Source organism: Seriola dumerili, unplaced genomic scaffold (genome assembly GCF_002260705.1).
Source record: "Seriola dumerili isolate Sdu_G_001 unplaced genomic scaffold, Sdu_1.0 BDQW01000052.1, whole genome shotgun sequence".
In the NCBI taxonomy this organism is placed as follows: Eukaryota; Metazoa; Chordata; class Actinopteri; order Carangiformes; family Carangidae; genus Seriola; species Seriola dumerili.
Window position 1 is genome coordinate 13,645,515 of NW_019174307.1, and position 15,976 is coordinate 13,661,490.

General features: G+C 41.1%; 2 protein-coding genes across 2 annotated transcripts; one reads left to right on the forward strand and one right to left on the reverse strand.

The window, feature by feature from the left end:
- Positions 1–74: 74 nt before the first annotated feature.
- klhl6 (kelch like family member 6) lies at positions 75–5,631 on the reverse strand. The gene is made up of 7 exons (XM_022740515.1): positions 5,254–5,631; positions 5,007–5,172; positions 3,341–3,790; positions 2,799–3,036; positions 2,018–2,220; positions 1,278–1,491; positions 75–691 (listed from the first exon to the last, which is right to left on the reverse strand). The coding sequence occupies exons 1-7, from the start codon at positions 5,508–5,510 to the stop codon at positions 393–395; spliced, it is 1,827 nt and encodes a 608-aa protein (XP_022596236.1). The 5' UTR covers positions 5,511–5,631; the 3' UTR covers positions 75–392.
- A 1,421-nt stretch (positions 5,632–7,052) lies between these two features.
- LOC111218119 (immunoglobulin superfamily member 3-like) lies at positions 7,053–14,304 on the forward strand. The gene is made up of 11 exons (XM_022740237.1): positions 7,053–7,099; positions 7,403–7,568; positions 8,329–8,703; positions 8,827–9,243; positions 9,404–9,808; positions 9,993–10,364; positions 11,502–11,873; positions 11,993–12,379; positions 12,476–12,892; positions 13,504–13,896; positions 14,013–14,304. The coding sequence occupies exons 2-11, from the start codon at positions 7,505–7,507 to the stop codon at positions 14,210–14,212; spliced, it is 3,402 nt and encodes a 1,133-aa protein (XP_022595958.1). The 5' UTR covers positions 7,053–7,099; positions 7,403–7,504; the 3' UTR covers positions 14,213–14,304.
- Positions 14,305–15,976: the final 1,672 nt, after the last annotated feature.

Consider the following 15,976-nt stretch of genomic DNA (forward strand, 5'->3'; position numbering starts at 1 on the left):
TAATTTCATTTCATTTCTTTTGAAACTTTATTTTTTATTTATTTATTAATTAATTTGTATTATTGCACCTTAATTGCTTGGTTGTGATATTGTACTAATTTATTGTACTAGTTTATTTCTCTAAAACAGAATGGAAAGAACCAACAACATATCTCTTTTTTTTTAATAAAGGACAGAAACATTGTATAAAAATAAAGTTTTGTAAAAAGGTTTGCAATCCTTACTTTAGTCAAAACATAATGATTTCCAATAAGGGAAAGTGGCACATTAAATTAGCATTGTAATGCATATTAAAACATTTTGCTCCTTTTTAAACACATTTTATTTTACTTTTTAGGCATCCTCTCACTCCCACTCTCGTCAACAATAAAGTCCTGTGACCAAGGTCTGTGTCATTGGCACTCTGAAGCAGGTGCTATTCTGTGTATGTGTGTGTAGGACTTCATGAGTGTCACACTGCCATGATGTGACACTCCCATAGGTAAAACACACTCCTCTGTGAGCACCCCTCGGGCAACGTCCCAGCACATCACTGTGGAGATAACTTGGTTTTTGTTATCCCGACCTCCGGTGATGAAGAGTTTGTTGTTACAGGCAGCGATGGCGCAGCTTGCCCTTTCCCCAAGACGAGTCACAAGGGACCACGAGTCAGACAGAGGGGAGTAGCAGTACATGGCATGCATGGCACCACCTGGGAGCAGACAGAATAAGGTTAGAAAATATATACATATATGAGCAGATCCACTTTTAATGCAAGAATCTCTTTTCATTTATAGAGGATTATTGAAACCAAACACAGACATTTGAGTTCTTTCTCTTGTATGTTTATGCTTTTATGTCAAAGCACTTTGTAAACCCTTGTTTTTAAAGGTGCTATATAAATAAAGGAATTATTATTATTATTATTATTATTACAAGTGGTGGAGGAAGTAAAAGTAGTAATACTGCAATATGTCAATGCAAATGTCACTTAAGTAAACGTATGAAAGTTTTTTGGCAAAATGTATTTAAAATCTTTAAAAAAGTGAGAGCACCCGCAATGCAGAAAAATCCCACCTGTGACTGTGACTATTGAATTATTATTAGAGAAGAACTAATGTGTAAGTTGGTCAAGCTAATTTAAACTATTTTATATACAGCTGCATAGTTTAAATTCTGTCCACAAGTTTTCAAATTTATGCAGTGGCATAGAAGTATAAAGCAGTATGCGCTGGAAAATTTCACCTAAAATATAAATACCTCAAATCTGTGCTTAGTAACATTCCAGCACAACTTACCAACTACATAGATGCAGTTCTTGAATGTAACAGCATTTGTGCATTTGGTCTCAATGGGAATTGGCGCCCGTAGTTCCCAGCAGTCTGTCCCAGGTTCCCAGCACTGAACCTTATCAGTTGCCAGCTTTCCATTCGGCCCACCACCAATCACATAGATCCATCTGTCAAAGCTTGCAGCAGCGAAGGAGCTCACACCTACTCCAAGAGGTGTCACCTGCAATAAGTAGAGCCAAACGGGCTTCTGAATAAGAATATGTGAGGAAGTATAGCCTATCAGACAGAGAATGTGTATTGTTTAAAAGCAGTATTATTTGTGGAGCATCAGATGTACAGTATTTAACACCTTATGTACACAATAATAGTAAAACAAAAATGAATGAGGGTATGGAGTTTTGAGAGAGACTGGAATTTTGTGTGAGAGGTAGATGCCCATATAATATCTACAGCTGCCTGCTGTCGTAGTGAGAGTGAACCAAATGGGTTATCTCTGGTACAGGTGGCTTAGAGCTTTTAGCCAAAAATAGCTGTCTTCTGCGTCTGGTGGTGCGAATCATATCAGTATAGTTGCAGGGCATAAAACTAAAATAACACATTGAAAGGTGCTAAAACAGTAGAACTCAGAGAAACTTCAGAAATGGGGTAGTTCTTTCAAGCAACAGTTTTCACATACTTGTAGTCATTGCTAACAAAGAAAAGTAAAGTTACACTAAAGCAGCATTATTATGTCAACTGTTTTTCACCTGTGTCCAGCGATTGTGAAAGGGATCATAGGCCTCTACGCTAGCAAGTCTCTGAACTCCATCGAATCCACCCAGTGCATACACCTTCCCCTCGTGGACCGCCATCTTGTGTCTCCAGCGGCCTGTTGTCAGGGGCTCGATTTGGATCCACTTGTCCAGGGCGCCATTGTATTTCCAAACATCATGTTGTGTCTCCTTACCTCCTGCAACAACAGAAGCATTACAGAAAACTGTCACTTACAGTACACACTATAGCCTCTATCCCTACATCAATGTATCACTGAATCTTTAGTAATGACTGTATTATTGTTCGACATTGAGACACAGAGTTATTAGTCTGATTAAAGATGTAAAATCCAATGACTGAGTCTGAACTCTCATAGTATACATGTTGCTGAACAGTTAGCAACAAGTAACCACAGACACAGTGTCATTTCCTGAGTTGGGAAACACCTAAAACCACAACAACTGTTACTGCAGATGAGAACGTGTCTTCCTGTTGTTTTGCTCAGCTGTTCATTACATTAGATTAGCTTTTCATTTAATTGTTAAAACAACATTACATTTGAATAAGAGAGGCCTAGAAACATTTACAGCAACCTGTTTACATGATGGAAATGCAAGAAAAATTAATACATGACAAGAGGACATGGAAACTTTAACTTTTCAGATGCATTATCTGCTGACTGAACAATTTCACTTTCATCAGTAGAGATTGACACATTTTACAGGAACTAAGGCTTTCTATGAAAATAGAATGTGAATATGTTACTTTTCTCACCAGATATGTACAATTCATTGCGGAAGGTGATGCAAGCAAACTCAACCCATTTTCTGTTTTGGGACTCATCCTCCATCTCTGTCATTGGCAGCCTGGCAACCTCTAATCTGCTGCGTCTAAGGGGGTCCAAACAGGTAACCGTGGAAATGAAGCGTTCTTCTTTAGTGCAGCCTCCGATGATCAAGAATACCTCTGAGAGAAAGTGCCGCAAACGGGGCTTGGTTCGTTCAGAGACCACCTACAAACATGTACAAAGCACATTAAACATAAAACATTTAAATGCAGCAGATCATTTTATCAGAGAATGAGTTGGCATGAAAAAGGTGATTGCTCTTTTTGCAGTAAATATGGAACATATTTAAGGATAGCAGGTAGCTTTTGCCTCTGGCAAAGTGATACACCTTTAGACCATTAATACCTCAGTGTTTCGGCCTCAGGGTTTCAGATATATTGAATAAAAAATTTAAAATAGCCTACCAATATTTTGTGAAATAAATCATGTCACACAAGAAACATATTTTTGGCTTCGCCTATATACTAACCTCCCTGCCAGAGAGGTGATAAGCGCGGGTCTCTTGCAACAAAGGAAAAGCTTCACTGCAGTGGCGTATCAGTTCATCCGACTCCACTTTTTCTACGAAGTATGCTGGCTCCAGCAGTGGCAGTCGCACATGCGAGAGCAACCTGGCCAGTAAAGGATAGCGTTGTTCCTGCTGGGCTTTCACCCAGCGCATGAGTGCCTGAAAAACACACTCCTCAAACTTCACATCAAGGTCGTCTCTTTGCAGGATGGTCTCCAGTGACTCTGCCGGCAGCTCCAGGAAGTCCTGCTGCTGGACCACCTGGGAGAATTGAGAGGTGATGTAGTCCTGAACCCTGGTTGTCAGGTCTGACAGGGCGTGGCTTTCAGCCAGATTCAGGACCCCGATACAGTTCTCCAGGTGCAGGGACTTGCTCAGAAAGCCAGCACATGCATCCGCGACACGCAGGAACTAAGAGAAACAAGGTGAGCATAGGAATCACTTACTTTTCAGCTGAAAATTGAGTAAGCTCTCTGATGTACACATACAGGGTTTCTCAATATTGGGGTCAGGACCTCGTGGTGAATGATACAACTATTTCAGATTTCTAAGATTTATGAGCTGTATGAGGATTTGACAAGAAAATTGTCTTGGAAACCCAAAAAGATAAAAAATAATTAAAAGCCTTGCCTTAACAACAGCCACCTTTACGTGTGTTTCCTCAAACTGTATCCTAAACCTTAATCTGTTTCTAATTCTAACCTCAGTCCAAAACCGACTCCCAACAGCCTGATGAAGAAGTGAGGACCAATCAGAATGCTTGAACTTTTTTTTTTTTTTTTTTTTTTTTTAGTCCTCAAATGACATTTTAAAACTCAAACCGCATGTCACAAAAATAGAGGTATGGGAACACCTGTCTCATTTGTTGTGTTGCACAGCTGTGTAGTTAATTTAAGCCTGTATGGAAAACTGATCCTGAGTGTAAACAACTGGGCAACTTTCACTTCCCTCTTAGTGTGATACATCTCATACGCAGTGAGATGTTTGTTCCACTGAATGGGGGTTATACTGTCTGAAGTGAGACGATCATGAGACTTGCAAGATGCTAAATGTGGTTCTACACCACAGCAGCCCCATGCTGCGAAAAGTTACCATCAAAATAGAAAGATAGATGTTCTGAGGGAAAGTGTTTTCTTACATTCTTCATGACTCTAATTTTGGTAATCTTAGTTTAGTTAGTTTTTTACCTCTAGTGAAAAATCACATGATCACACCTACACAGAATGAGAAAATGTTACAAATCTTAAAATAAATAAAACCCTGTTGAATGGATCAAGCTAAAAAAAAACTTTACTGGTGGATTTATGTTTTGAGGGTGTTTTAGGATTAAATGACTTTTTATGGTTTAGGATTAAGTATTTGAAGTTAGTGTCTTTATGTATAATACATGGTAACATCATAACAAAAGTCCAGTGCTTTGGTAATTACAGTCCACATTATTAATAATTATTATTTAAAACACTTTCTCTTTACTGGAAATGAAATTGTAATGCTTAAAATTTGTGATTGCTACTAATAATATGCTCAAGATTTACAATGAACTGTGTGTGTGTCAGAGGATGTTTGTGCTATGTAAACGAACAAAGTATGTTATATTTAAATGTTTAAATGTATATTGTTATTTTACCTGAAATTGACTGGCAGCCTCAAGTATTCTCTGGACATTTGAGTGTGTGAGGAGGGCTCGGCTGGTGTAGGTATACTCCAGGAGAGAGGCCATTGTCCCACTGTCCAACCCCTTTATTTGCACGCACTCCTCATGAGTCTCCTTCAGACCACTGCAAAACATTGCCCTACACACAAAATGTTCATTTATTAAAACCGACAATGCCATCACCATACAAAAAAGAAACAATGCTTGTTTATTTTTTTACCTGAAGTACTGACTGGCAGCAGCAAGTATGGCTCTATGGCAGGGAAAGTCATGCCCTTGAACACTCAGTATCACATCGGTCAGTTCTCTGTTCACTCGTAGAGTCTCCATCCCTCTCTGCAGCTCAACAGGTAGACCTCCATCTTCCCAGCGTATCTCACTTGTTCCTGTCGGGCTCTCTCTCTCCTCATTGGGGCTGGAGTCATCTCCAAGAAACGGCAAGGGACAGTCTGTAGTCCTCTCCAGTGAGTCACTCATCTTTTACACCACAAGTTCTTCAGAAACTCGCTCTCCTCGGAGGAACAGCATGCAACTTCTGTAGGTGCACCTGCATGGGTATGAAGACAGAAAATAACCCCGTGTGGTTTGTGCTTGCAACATTTGTGTCGCACCGAGACGTGGATTTGTTTTTTCCTGTCCCCTTCATACTTCATACTTCCTATTCCTGTTCTGTGAGGAGCATACGTATGTAGCAATGCTTGTTTCTAGACACTTCCTCTTCTTGTGTTGAGTAAATTTCCCCTAAGTTACCTAGTTTTCCTCTTCTTTTTTTTCCAGGATCCCCACAGGTGTCAAGTTTCCACCACACGACCTCATCAAAAAGCACCAAATAACAATAAGCATCTAAACGTGTTATATCTAAAAATACATTTTTATATACTATGTGTTCCTGTGCTCCTATGAATTGCTATAAACAAGATCTCACTTCTTGTTTAACTGTCGTACATCACTCCATCATTCTGGCACCTCACTGGGACAGAACTGACTGTAATCATGAGAAGCAGCTTGTGACCAGAAGGCTGCTGGCAGGATGAATGTGGGTGGGAAAGTGTAAGAGCAGCTTTTGCCCCTCCCTCATTTTCACCACTGAGGTGCTTATGCCTAGTTACCATAGTAACTATCTAACAATGTATATTACATTGCTTTATTTATTTGCTTTACATATATTTCATATATTGTACTAATTCTGTATAATGTGTGAATATATGCTGTTTTTACTATGCATACTTACATCTTTAAGCCCATACTTATATCATAATTTACACATCATTCCAGAGTTGCACTACTTCACTGTTTCATTCATATAGTAGTAATAGATTATCTGGTTTTCTTACCTCTCAGTCTGTCTCTGTGCACTTGTAATCAGAATTTCCCTCAAGGATCAATCAACTTATCTTATCTTATCTTATCTTATCTTATCTTATCTTATCTTATCTTATCTTATCTTATCTTATCTTATCCTATCCACTGGAGCTCAGCTGCTAAATGGGCAGAATCTACCTTATTACTTTACTGGGAAGGTGTGAATGTGTCTAATTGTCCTACACCTCAGAAATGTTGGTTATCATCATAAGGAACAGAAAAGAAAAATCCCCTAGCTTTTGCTCAGTCAGAGCGAAAGCTATAGGCTGAAAGCCGAGAAGTAAAAGTAAAAAACACAGCTGCAGCAGACGTGTGTGTCCCTGTCTGCTCCACCAGGTGGCACTGTTGTCTGATTGATCTGCGACACATTTCAAGACGATATCAACGAATCCAGACTTACTTCAGTGTTTTGGCGAAATGGGTCAAACTTGGACCCAGGCTGTGTCCTAGCAACACAATTCAACTGCACACCCTTTAACTAAATACTCTCTACTGTATGATCGGATCACGGTAGGCCTATGTCGTAAAATCAAGTAAAACAGAAGTTACACATGTTTTATGCTCAATTACAATGAGAGAGGAATTAGTTAATGTAGTTGGTTCCAAATGCAAAAAGCGGGTCGATTTCCGAAGATGCCCATAGTCACCTGCCTGCAGCAGAGACAGCACTGAGCACCACATTGTTTCACGTCACATTATTTCAGGTAAAGTCGAGAGAACCACCACCTTTCTCAGTTTGTCATTGGTGTGATATTTGTGTGTAGTTGATTATGATGTGTTGTAAATCACATCGAGTACGTTGACCATAAGTGCAACAATTTTTTATTTTTTATTTTTTAAACACAAAGCTCCACCACAAGCCACCTGCACCTGCACCTGCGCATTTGATATAGATGTATACGCTCACCAAAAATAGAGGCTACCAATACATTTACAAGTAAAATATGTTGCTAGAGCATGTACTGTTGGCAGGAAATATTTCAGACTTCCTCTTGGTGTACTTACAGGAAACGTTACCCACTTTACTAAACACAGACTGAATTGCAGACAGGGAGACCGACTGGGGGCTGCTATGGTGTGAACAGTGTTGACTCTGAAGCAGGTTCAGGATGAGGTGTTCCCTGCGCTCGCTTTGGATGGCCAGTTTTCTTTTCTATCTACTTCCACACTGTGGTAAGTAGTTCACTGAATTCCTACAGCAAAATTCCTGCGGCAAAATATAGGTGATGCTTTATAGGTTATGCAAGTCCATTTTGCAGTATGGATGTAATAAGTAGAGCCAAGAACCTTGGTGTTGTTGAGTGTAACATATTTAAGCATCTGTCGTTACTCCAGGTCCGTCATGAATATACATACCATTCATAAATAAAAAGAAATGATAATAGCCACTAATACATGTGTATATTAAGCTACACTATAAATGTGTCTGATATGTAAAATTCCCATGTGCTTCTGGCAACTCATTGTTATGATTTCATAAAATTGCATTTAGCAAAGACTTATGTGATTAAACTCAGACTGTTGATTCACCTATGTTATTCTCTTTGCCTTTTTTTAATAACATTTTTATTGATGTAGACAAACAAATTACTTGCAAATGATTTTCATGAAATCGAAAAAGCTGCAATAATTGCTTGCTTTCTATTGGGGGAAAATTAATTCCCCTGCCGCGGAACAGACCTTTTCCACTATTTGCAGGCAGTTGTTCCCATGGATACTTATAATGAATACATACTCCATAATATATGCCGTAAAAGATTTACATTTCTTGTAATGTGCAGTACAACTCACATGCTATGTAGTTATCTTTCACATATCCATGCAATACTGAGACAAAGGTTGAAGTGTAGCACCCTTATAAAACATGACTAACATTTAAAGTTGCAATATTCAACTGACCTCAACATCTGTGTTTTGTCTGTGTGTCAATCAGGAGAAGCTAAAGTGCACACTGAAGCACAGGCTGGGCCTCTGTATCGTGTGTTGGGCTCTCTGCTCTCCATCTCCTGCAATGTGAGCGGCTTCTCCAATAAGTTCGCTCAACAAAATTTTGAATTCCGTATTAAGAAGCCTGAAAATCCAGCATTCGAGATCAACATCATCAGCACCGGCGACCAAAACTTTGCGTATGCCATGTATACACAGCGTGTGATGAGCAGGGAGATAACTCTGAAGCATTTGTCTCCAAACTCAGTCCTCTTTGAGATACAAAGGCTACAGAAAAGTGATGAGGGGGAATATGAATGTTCTGTAATCAACTCAGAATCTGTTTACCAGGGAACCTACAGTGCTAAGACAACAGTCAAAGGTAATCAGTCACCATTCTACTTATCAGTTTTAAGAGCTATGTTTCAATGTAACTGCATCGCTGTATTGTAAGATGGTAAAAATGTAAATGACTTTCATGTTTTTGTCTCTGTTGCTGCCATAGTGATTGACAACTCCCTAAGTGTTTCATCATCTGACCCCACATCATTGCGCTACAATGAGGGTGATGCTCTCACTTTAACATGCCAAGCCTCCAGCAACACCATCCAGCACACCCATCTGTCTTTTGCCTGGTTACTCCATAAAGACGGTGAGGACAACGCTCAGCCTATCATTTCTCTGGACAGAGATTTCACTCTGAGCCCGGGCCAGGGGTTTGAAGGGCGTCACCAAGCTGGACTCATCAGGTTAGATAAAATGGGAGAAGCCACGTACAGGCTACAGATGGCTCAGCTGGAGCTGTCAGACCAAGGTAGGATCTACTGCCATGCTCAGGAGTGGATCCAAGATCCTGACCGCTCCTGGTACTCTATCGCACAGAAGGATGCACAGAAGACTACGCTGAATGTCAAGGCCAGAGGTTAGAAGCAGCTATCATTTAATTGGTATAATCTATTAATAGCAAAACTTGACACATTCATCTTTGCTTTTCCTGTTCACAGTCATTGTGACTTCTTGACAGCATGTGTGTGCCTGTGTGCTGTGTTTGTCTCACTGTGGCTATTTTTTGCCTTGAATAGAGGTGGCGCCAGACACGTCGTCTTTGGTGGTGAGAATCTCGACGCAGCAGACAACGCTGCAGGAGGGGCAGGAGCTGTCGCTGTCCTGCAACATAGACACACAAAATCTGGAGAAAAGGTTCTTCTCTGTGGCCTGGCTCCGGGGGAGCGTTGAGCTGGCCCGCATCGGCCCCACGGGTGTTCTGTCTGTGGGGTCCGAGTACAGTGGGCGAGAGAAACAAGGAGAGCTCAGGGCTGCCCGGATGGGTGACAGAGATTACCATCTCATAATGCAGCCAGTCAGAACTGAGGACGAGGGAGAATATTTCTGTAGGGCTTGGCCTCAGGACAGAGGCCAGGATGGTGCCTTTACACAGGGAGCAGCCCAGGATTCCAGCCACCAGCCAATCAGCATCTCAGCCAATGGTCAGTCAGCAGATAAAGCCATACTGACTGAGATAAACATGCACAGGCATTCATTTAGGGTTTAATTTCCTTTCCTGTATGATTTACCCTCAAGTTTAAGGTGGTTATTTATGATAATATTAATATTAATGTTATCTTCTCAAACGCAGTTGTGCCATCTTTCTGTTGCCTTGTCTCATCACAGGAAGTCGGCTGTCAGTCGAAATGCAACGCAATGTGAGTGTCAACGAAGGCGACAGGCTGAGGCTCACCTGTAAAGTGGATGGGATTAAAGGTCAGCTCTCCGTTACCTGGCAACACAAATCGACATCCACATCTACAGCCTCGTTTACCAATGTCGTCAGTCTGAGTCAGGAGGGTGTTGTGGAGATAGGGAGGAAGTTCGTGAGTCGCAAAGTAAGAGCAACGCGACCAGCTACTGACTCTTTCACTCTGGAGCTTGATGAGGTCACACCCTCCGATTCAGGCGTCTACCAGTGCGCTGTGTCCGAATGGAACACCAACAGCAAGACCAACAGCCAGTCACAGACCACCAGTGTAACGGTGGCTCCTACAGGTAAGATATGTCTCCATCCGTCTGCAGAGTACAAATTATTCAAGACACATGAATGATGAAACCTGCATATTGACACAATGGGTTCCCTATATTAAGTTGTTTGGTTCCTCTTTTAAAAAGACTGTGTCATTGTCACGTCATAGGAAAAACACATTTGTCAGATTTTGCTGAAGTGGCAAAGAATAAGGACGTGGACGTTGGTCAGTCTGCCAATTGGTGTTTCTGTCAGCACTTCCATCCATAAGATATCTGGACAACTGGTGGCCAGATTGCCATGAAATATAAGCCTGATATTTATGGTTCTCAGAAGATTATACCTAATGTTGTTTACAGCCCCTCTGATCTTTACTGTGGCACCACCATCAGGAAATACCACGGAAGAAATTTACTGAGCACATTCATGCTCCGCAGAATATGCACCCTTTTCCCTTTTCCAGCATTGCATGTGCTCACCACGTCTTGTTTATACACAAGTTTCCACATAATAAATCTCAAAACCCAACAGGCAGATTGCCGTGACATTTGCATCATCATGCTTCCAAGAGGAAAATTGTTTTTTGATTTTAATCAGCACAAATGTTGCACTTTGAGCCTGACTGCGAGTAAAGCTCTGAGGAAAAAAAACAAAAAATATTCAGGATGTTTTTTTTTTGTTCTGTTCAATATTCTTTGTGATGTAGGGTGTAATGAATATTGCTGGGTTCACTTCCAGGGTTTTAGACTTGGAGGTCTTGTTAACATGCGTTTGTTAAAATGACACAAAAGCACAGACTTTGGAGTACCTCACTGCATACATTTGCATTTAAAGCAGAAAGACTGATTTTCCCAAAAGTGTTAAGACTGCTTAATGCTTTAAGTTATAAGTTTTATGTGAAGACAAGTAGACACAGAAGTACTTGATATTTCATAGATGTAAATAGAACTCTACATGTGCGTTAACCTCGTCTTGTTTTAAAGAAGGAAGTGATTTTGGGAAATGGTTTGCAAAACAACATTTGAGAATAAGTAAGAGAAGAAACAGATACTACTTTGGAAATGTCACATACCTACATCTCGTTTTTTTTTAATATATTTAGAACACTCATGAATGCATGACGATTGTCTGATCACTAACATCTCCTCTCTTACTCGACACAGATTCATTTGTGAAAGTGAATCTGATAAGTCGCAACAACAGAGTTACTGTTGGAGAAGATGTGGAGTTGATTTGCCGAGTCAAAGGTCCACGTGTGCCAATAACACTGACATGGAGCCTGCAGCGCGATGTGTCGGCAGTAGATACCATCCTGACAATGTACTCTGATGGCGGCATCAGCTGGTCTGGAGAACAGCAAGGCTACCAGGTGAAAGTACAGAACAAATCAAATGAAGTTGCTCACTATCTGCTCATCAACGGTGCGAGCCACAGGGAGGCAGGAAGCTATCAGTGCAGTGTGTCTGTCTTCCTGGAGAATGCACACAAGAAGCTGCCTCCATCCAACCTGCTGGCTGTGATGGTGCGGAACCCAGGTACTACTGAGATTTGCGAGGGCTACATGCCATCTTTGGCGCGATGAAAGCTTCTCTGTGAATTCTATTTCTCTGTGTTTCTCACCATATACGACTTAACATTTGTCTCTCTTTCCTAGTAAGCAAACTCGAGCTGACTTCCTCCCCCAACGTGATGACGAACCTCAACTCGGACGTAGAAATAAAGTGCTCTGTTACCTCAGAACCCTTTCCATCCTCTCGTTATGCCGTCACCTGGCTGCATCAGCAATTGGCAGAAAATCAGACCATGTTAAGGTCGGACAGGGATGCCCTAGTAACATTTGGGACCGACGTGGAGCTGAGCAACAGACTCAGCATGAGGCGCACTAAGGGCCCTAGTTTTGAGCTGACTATTCGGCAAGCTCAGATATCAGACCGTGGCTCATACATATGTGAGGTGGTGGAGTGGCTACAAGATCCTCGTGGTGATTGGTATCAGCTCTCGCCAGTGTCCAAAATCACAGAGCTTAAAGTTATCGAGCCTGGTAAGTTTATCTTTAATTTATCCCACACCATTTAAAAAATAATCATATAACAAAATGTTGACTTGTTTTACTGAGGTTTCTCTTCTCTGCCCACAGCCAACGATCTTCGTTTAGATATGAAGGAGCAGCAGCAGTTGATTTCCAGGGAGGGGGACGAGGTAGAGCTCAAGTGTAGCATCATCTCAGGTGCATCCATCCCTTCTTTCTTCTACAAAGTCACTTGGTTTTACACTGGGAACAGTTCCTCCGTCATGAATGTCCCCTTAGTAGAGCTTGATCACACGGGCCTGCTGAGGTACCCAGAGAACCAGGCGACCACAGGCCTTCAGGGGCGGCTTCGTCTCACCAGACCCAGCAAAAGCAGCTTCTGCCTCGGAATTCAGAGGGCCCAGGAGGGGGACAGCGGAACTTACCAGTGCCAGGTGGAGCAATATCAGCTGGATCATGAAGGTCACTGGCAGCAAAAGGCCTTAGACAGCGCTGGCCCGATCGCAGTCACGATAAACGTTGCCGGTATGATCACATCATTTAGAGCACTCTATAGGTAGCTTTATAAATGTGTTTGTGTGTTTGCATGGGTGTTTAAAGGAATAGCTTTGGGAAATCTGTCATTTGCTTTCTAACCAAGATGTAGATGAGATGATTGATATCACTTTGGTTAATGTAGCTTACCACAACTACGCTGCAGCTTCATAATAACTATAGTGAAGAGAGTGGTATCAATCATCTCGTTTCACTCTCAGTATGAAATAAGTGTATTTCCCGAAATGTTGCACTATCATTTTAAAAACTTTGGCAGACAAATGGCAATGCATTTGTATTCCCAATATCATAGAATGAAAAACACATGTTCTCTGAAAAATAGCCATTTTCCAATGCTTCTCTTAGCAATGTTGTTGGTGGTATTATGCTTTATGCCACTTGCTCTTCTTCACTGCCTCTTTTAGTACAGATACAGATGTGTTTTCTGTTTCTGCCCTTTGTAAAGCCTCTTAATCTCCCTTTTGCCCCCTTTCCCAGACTTCTCCCTCATCTGTCCATGTACCTAGGAATTTAATTTAAATCAGCTCTTTAAACTTAAGTTAAATAAAATGTCTTTCTCTACCTGTTTGCTTTTTTCATAGAGAAAAACCTGTCCATTCTAACGGATGAGATGGAGCAGAATGTGAGCACATCCCAGGACTTCACTATCCCCTGTAAAATCGTCAAACAGTCCAGCAGTGAATCTGAGTTCCAGGTCACATGGTTTTGGCAGAAGGAAACAGAAATTCAACAGCATCCCATATTCACAGTTTACCGAAACGCTACCCTACAAGACAGGTCTGGGAAGGGTGATCGGCTAAGATTTGGCCACTCCCTACCCAACCAGTTCAGCCTTACAGTCATGAAGCCAGATCCTGAAGAGAGCGGCCTGTATTTCTGTGTGGTAGAAGAGTGGCTCCCATCTCTGTCTCACGGGTGGAGGAAGTCTGCATTGGGAAAGTCAGGAAATTTGACTGTTAATGTCTATACAGATGGTAAGTACGGTGTAATGTGATTAGCACTTTTCTCTCATCAAATATCAGGTGCTGAAATTTATGTGAACTCGTGTGTATGTGGACACAAGTAATGCACCTCTTTGCCCCCTTTGCAGGAGGAGCTGTCTCTGAGCCACAGTGTAAGTTAGGTACCTGGATAGGGATTTTCGTAGTCCTTGTCATCTGCTTACTGGTGGTGATTTTCCTACTGGTGCTGAAGATATGCCGGAGCAAGGGCTCAGGAGGAAAGAAGTCAGGCAAGTCTCTGTGGGCAGAGAAAGTCCCCCTGGAGGCCAAACCCGGTGCAGAGGATTGAACCTAACAGGCTAGAACTGGAGAGGACAGCAGAGCAGAGTAACTGAGGATAAAAAAATCTATTCATATTTTTTACGCGCTATGTAGTATTATTTAATAATGTTTTATCATTTAAAAATTTGCACTTTACATATGTTTTTATTCATTTGTTATTCAAAGTTAAATAATTCTTCTTCTCTAAATCTGTTGATAACGCTCCATGAAAAAAAAATATGTTTAAATGTTTTACTCTCTGTGCAGCTGGGAATAATTTCGCCTTTATGAATTAATGAATTTCATTAAACCATTAAAATTAAACAGGCACTTTTCATTTTACAGCTAAAACATATTTGCATAATCACCAGCCTCTTACAGCTTACTTGCGATGGACAGTCAGGCTAGGCAGCATATTAACTTTGTGGCTTTGCACCTACAAAGCAACATACTCTGACTGGCAGATTCCTTTTTATGTAGCAACATACCAGGTGGTTTGATTCTATGTCTTTGATGAGACGAAGTCAAAGCTTAGTGTGTCTGAAGGAGTGGCTAAGCATGCAATGTGGTAAGATTTTGAAAAGTTTCTCAGAATGTATGACAGTGATGAATCAACCAAGAAGTGCTTTGTGGTTCTGTAAGAACACCGGATGTCTGTGTGGTCAACAAATGTGCTGATGTTTGTGTCTGTCTAACACAACTGTGCCCAGGTTACAATCATACAGCAGAAGTAGAGATCTGCTCAAGGTTTTACATACTTGTCTTGCTAAAGGTTAGACATTGTTTTAGATGATAAGCACATTTAATTTAAATGTGATTTCAGTCATTTCACTTCTAAGATAAGACATGGAGGCTGTATGTGCATGTACATTCCATTTTTCTATTACGTTGGCTCAACTCCAGCACATTGGATATGAAATAAAACAATAACTGAGATTACAATGTCTCATTTTCAAGGTGTTCATAGTCATAATGTTTGTGCAATTTAGGTATTGCAGACTTTTTCATACATAGCCCCCCTATTTCGGAACAGTGCGTCAGGCCTGTGCTCCTAAATGCACAGTCGGAGCATTTAGGGTGAGAGGAATGTTCTTGACTTGCCAAGTCAATAACCTCAATCCAGCTGAGCCTGCCTCGCTCTTCCTCAAGGCCAGACTGAAGCTGAAATCCACCAAAACAAGCAAGAAGCTGAGATGACTGCAGAACAGTCCTGAAAGACCATCATCCGATAAGATACCAAATTTCTGCTGGTGTCATCGAGTTGTAGAAAATCCACTGTGCCAAAACAACAAAACATCATGCAGTTACTCAATGAGCTGCACTGTACATGTATATGTTTGCATGTGAATGTGAGATCTTGAATCTCTGCCACATTGCAGCAGCTGCATTTTTAAAGATGTCCCTAGTCAACAAAACTGGATACCGGAGAGTTAACAAATCAAAATTAAAGAAGAAAGTAGTCTCTTTCTCTCTCTCTCTCTCTTTCTCTCTCTCTCTCTCTCTCTCTCTCTCTCTCTCCATCTCTCCTCCACATCTCCCCATTACTCCCTGCATCAGCCCTATCAATGTTTAACTCCCCATTCATGAAAGAGGCAAGAATAGAATCCATTTCTTGCTTTCACTTTTGAGGAAACAGGCCTGGACACTGAAATACTCCCATACTGAGAAAGACTCTTGTCCGATGAGTGCATACCAGTTATGTTCCAGTTAAGGTAAAACTAACTGGTTTTCTGAAAGACGTAAAAAAAAAAAAACAACTTAAAAGTACACTTAGGAACTTTCATGTAGGCTG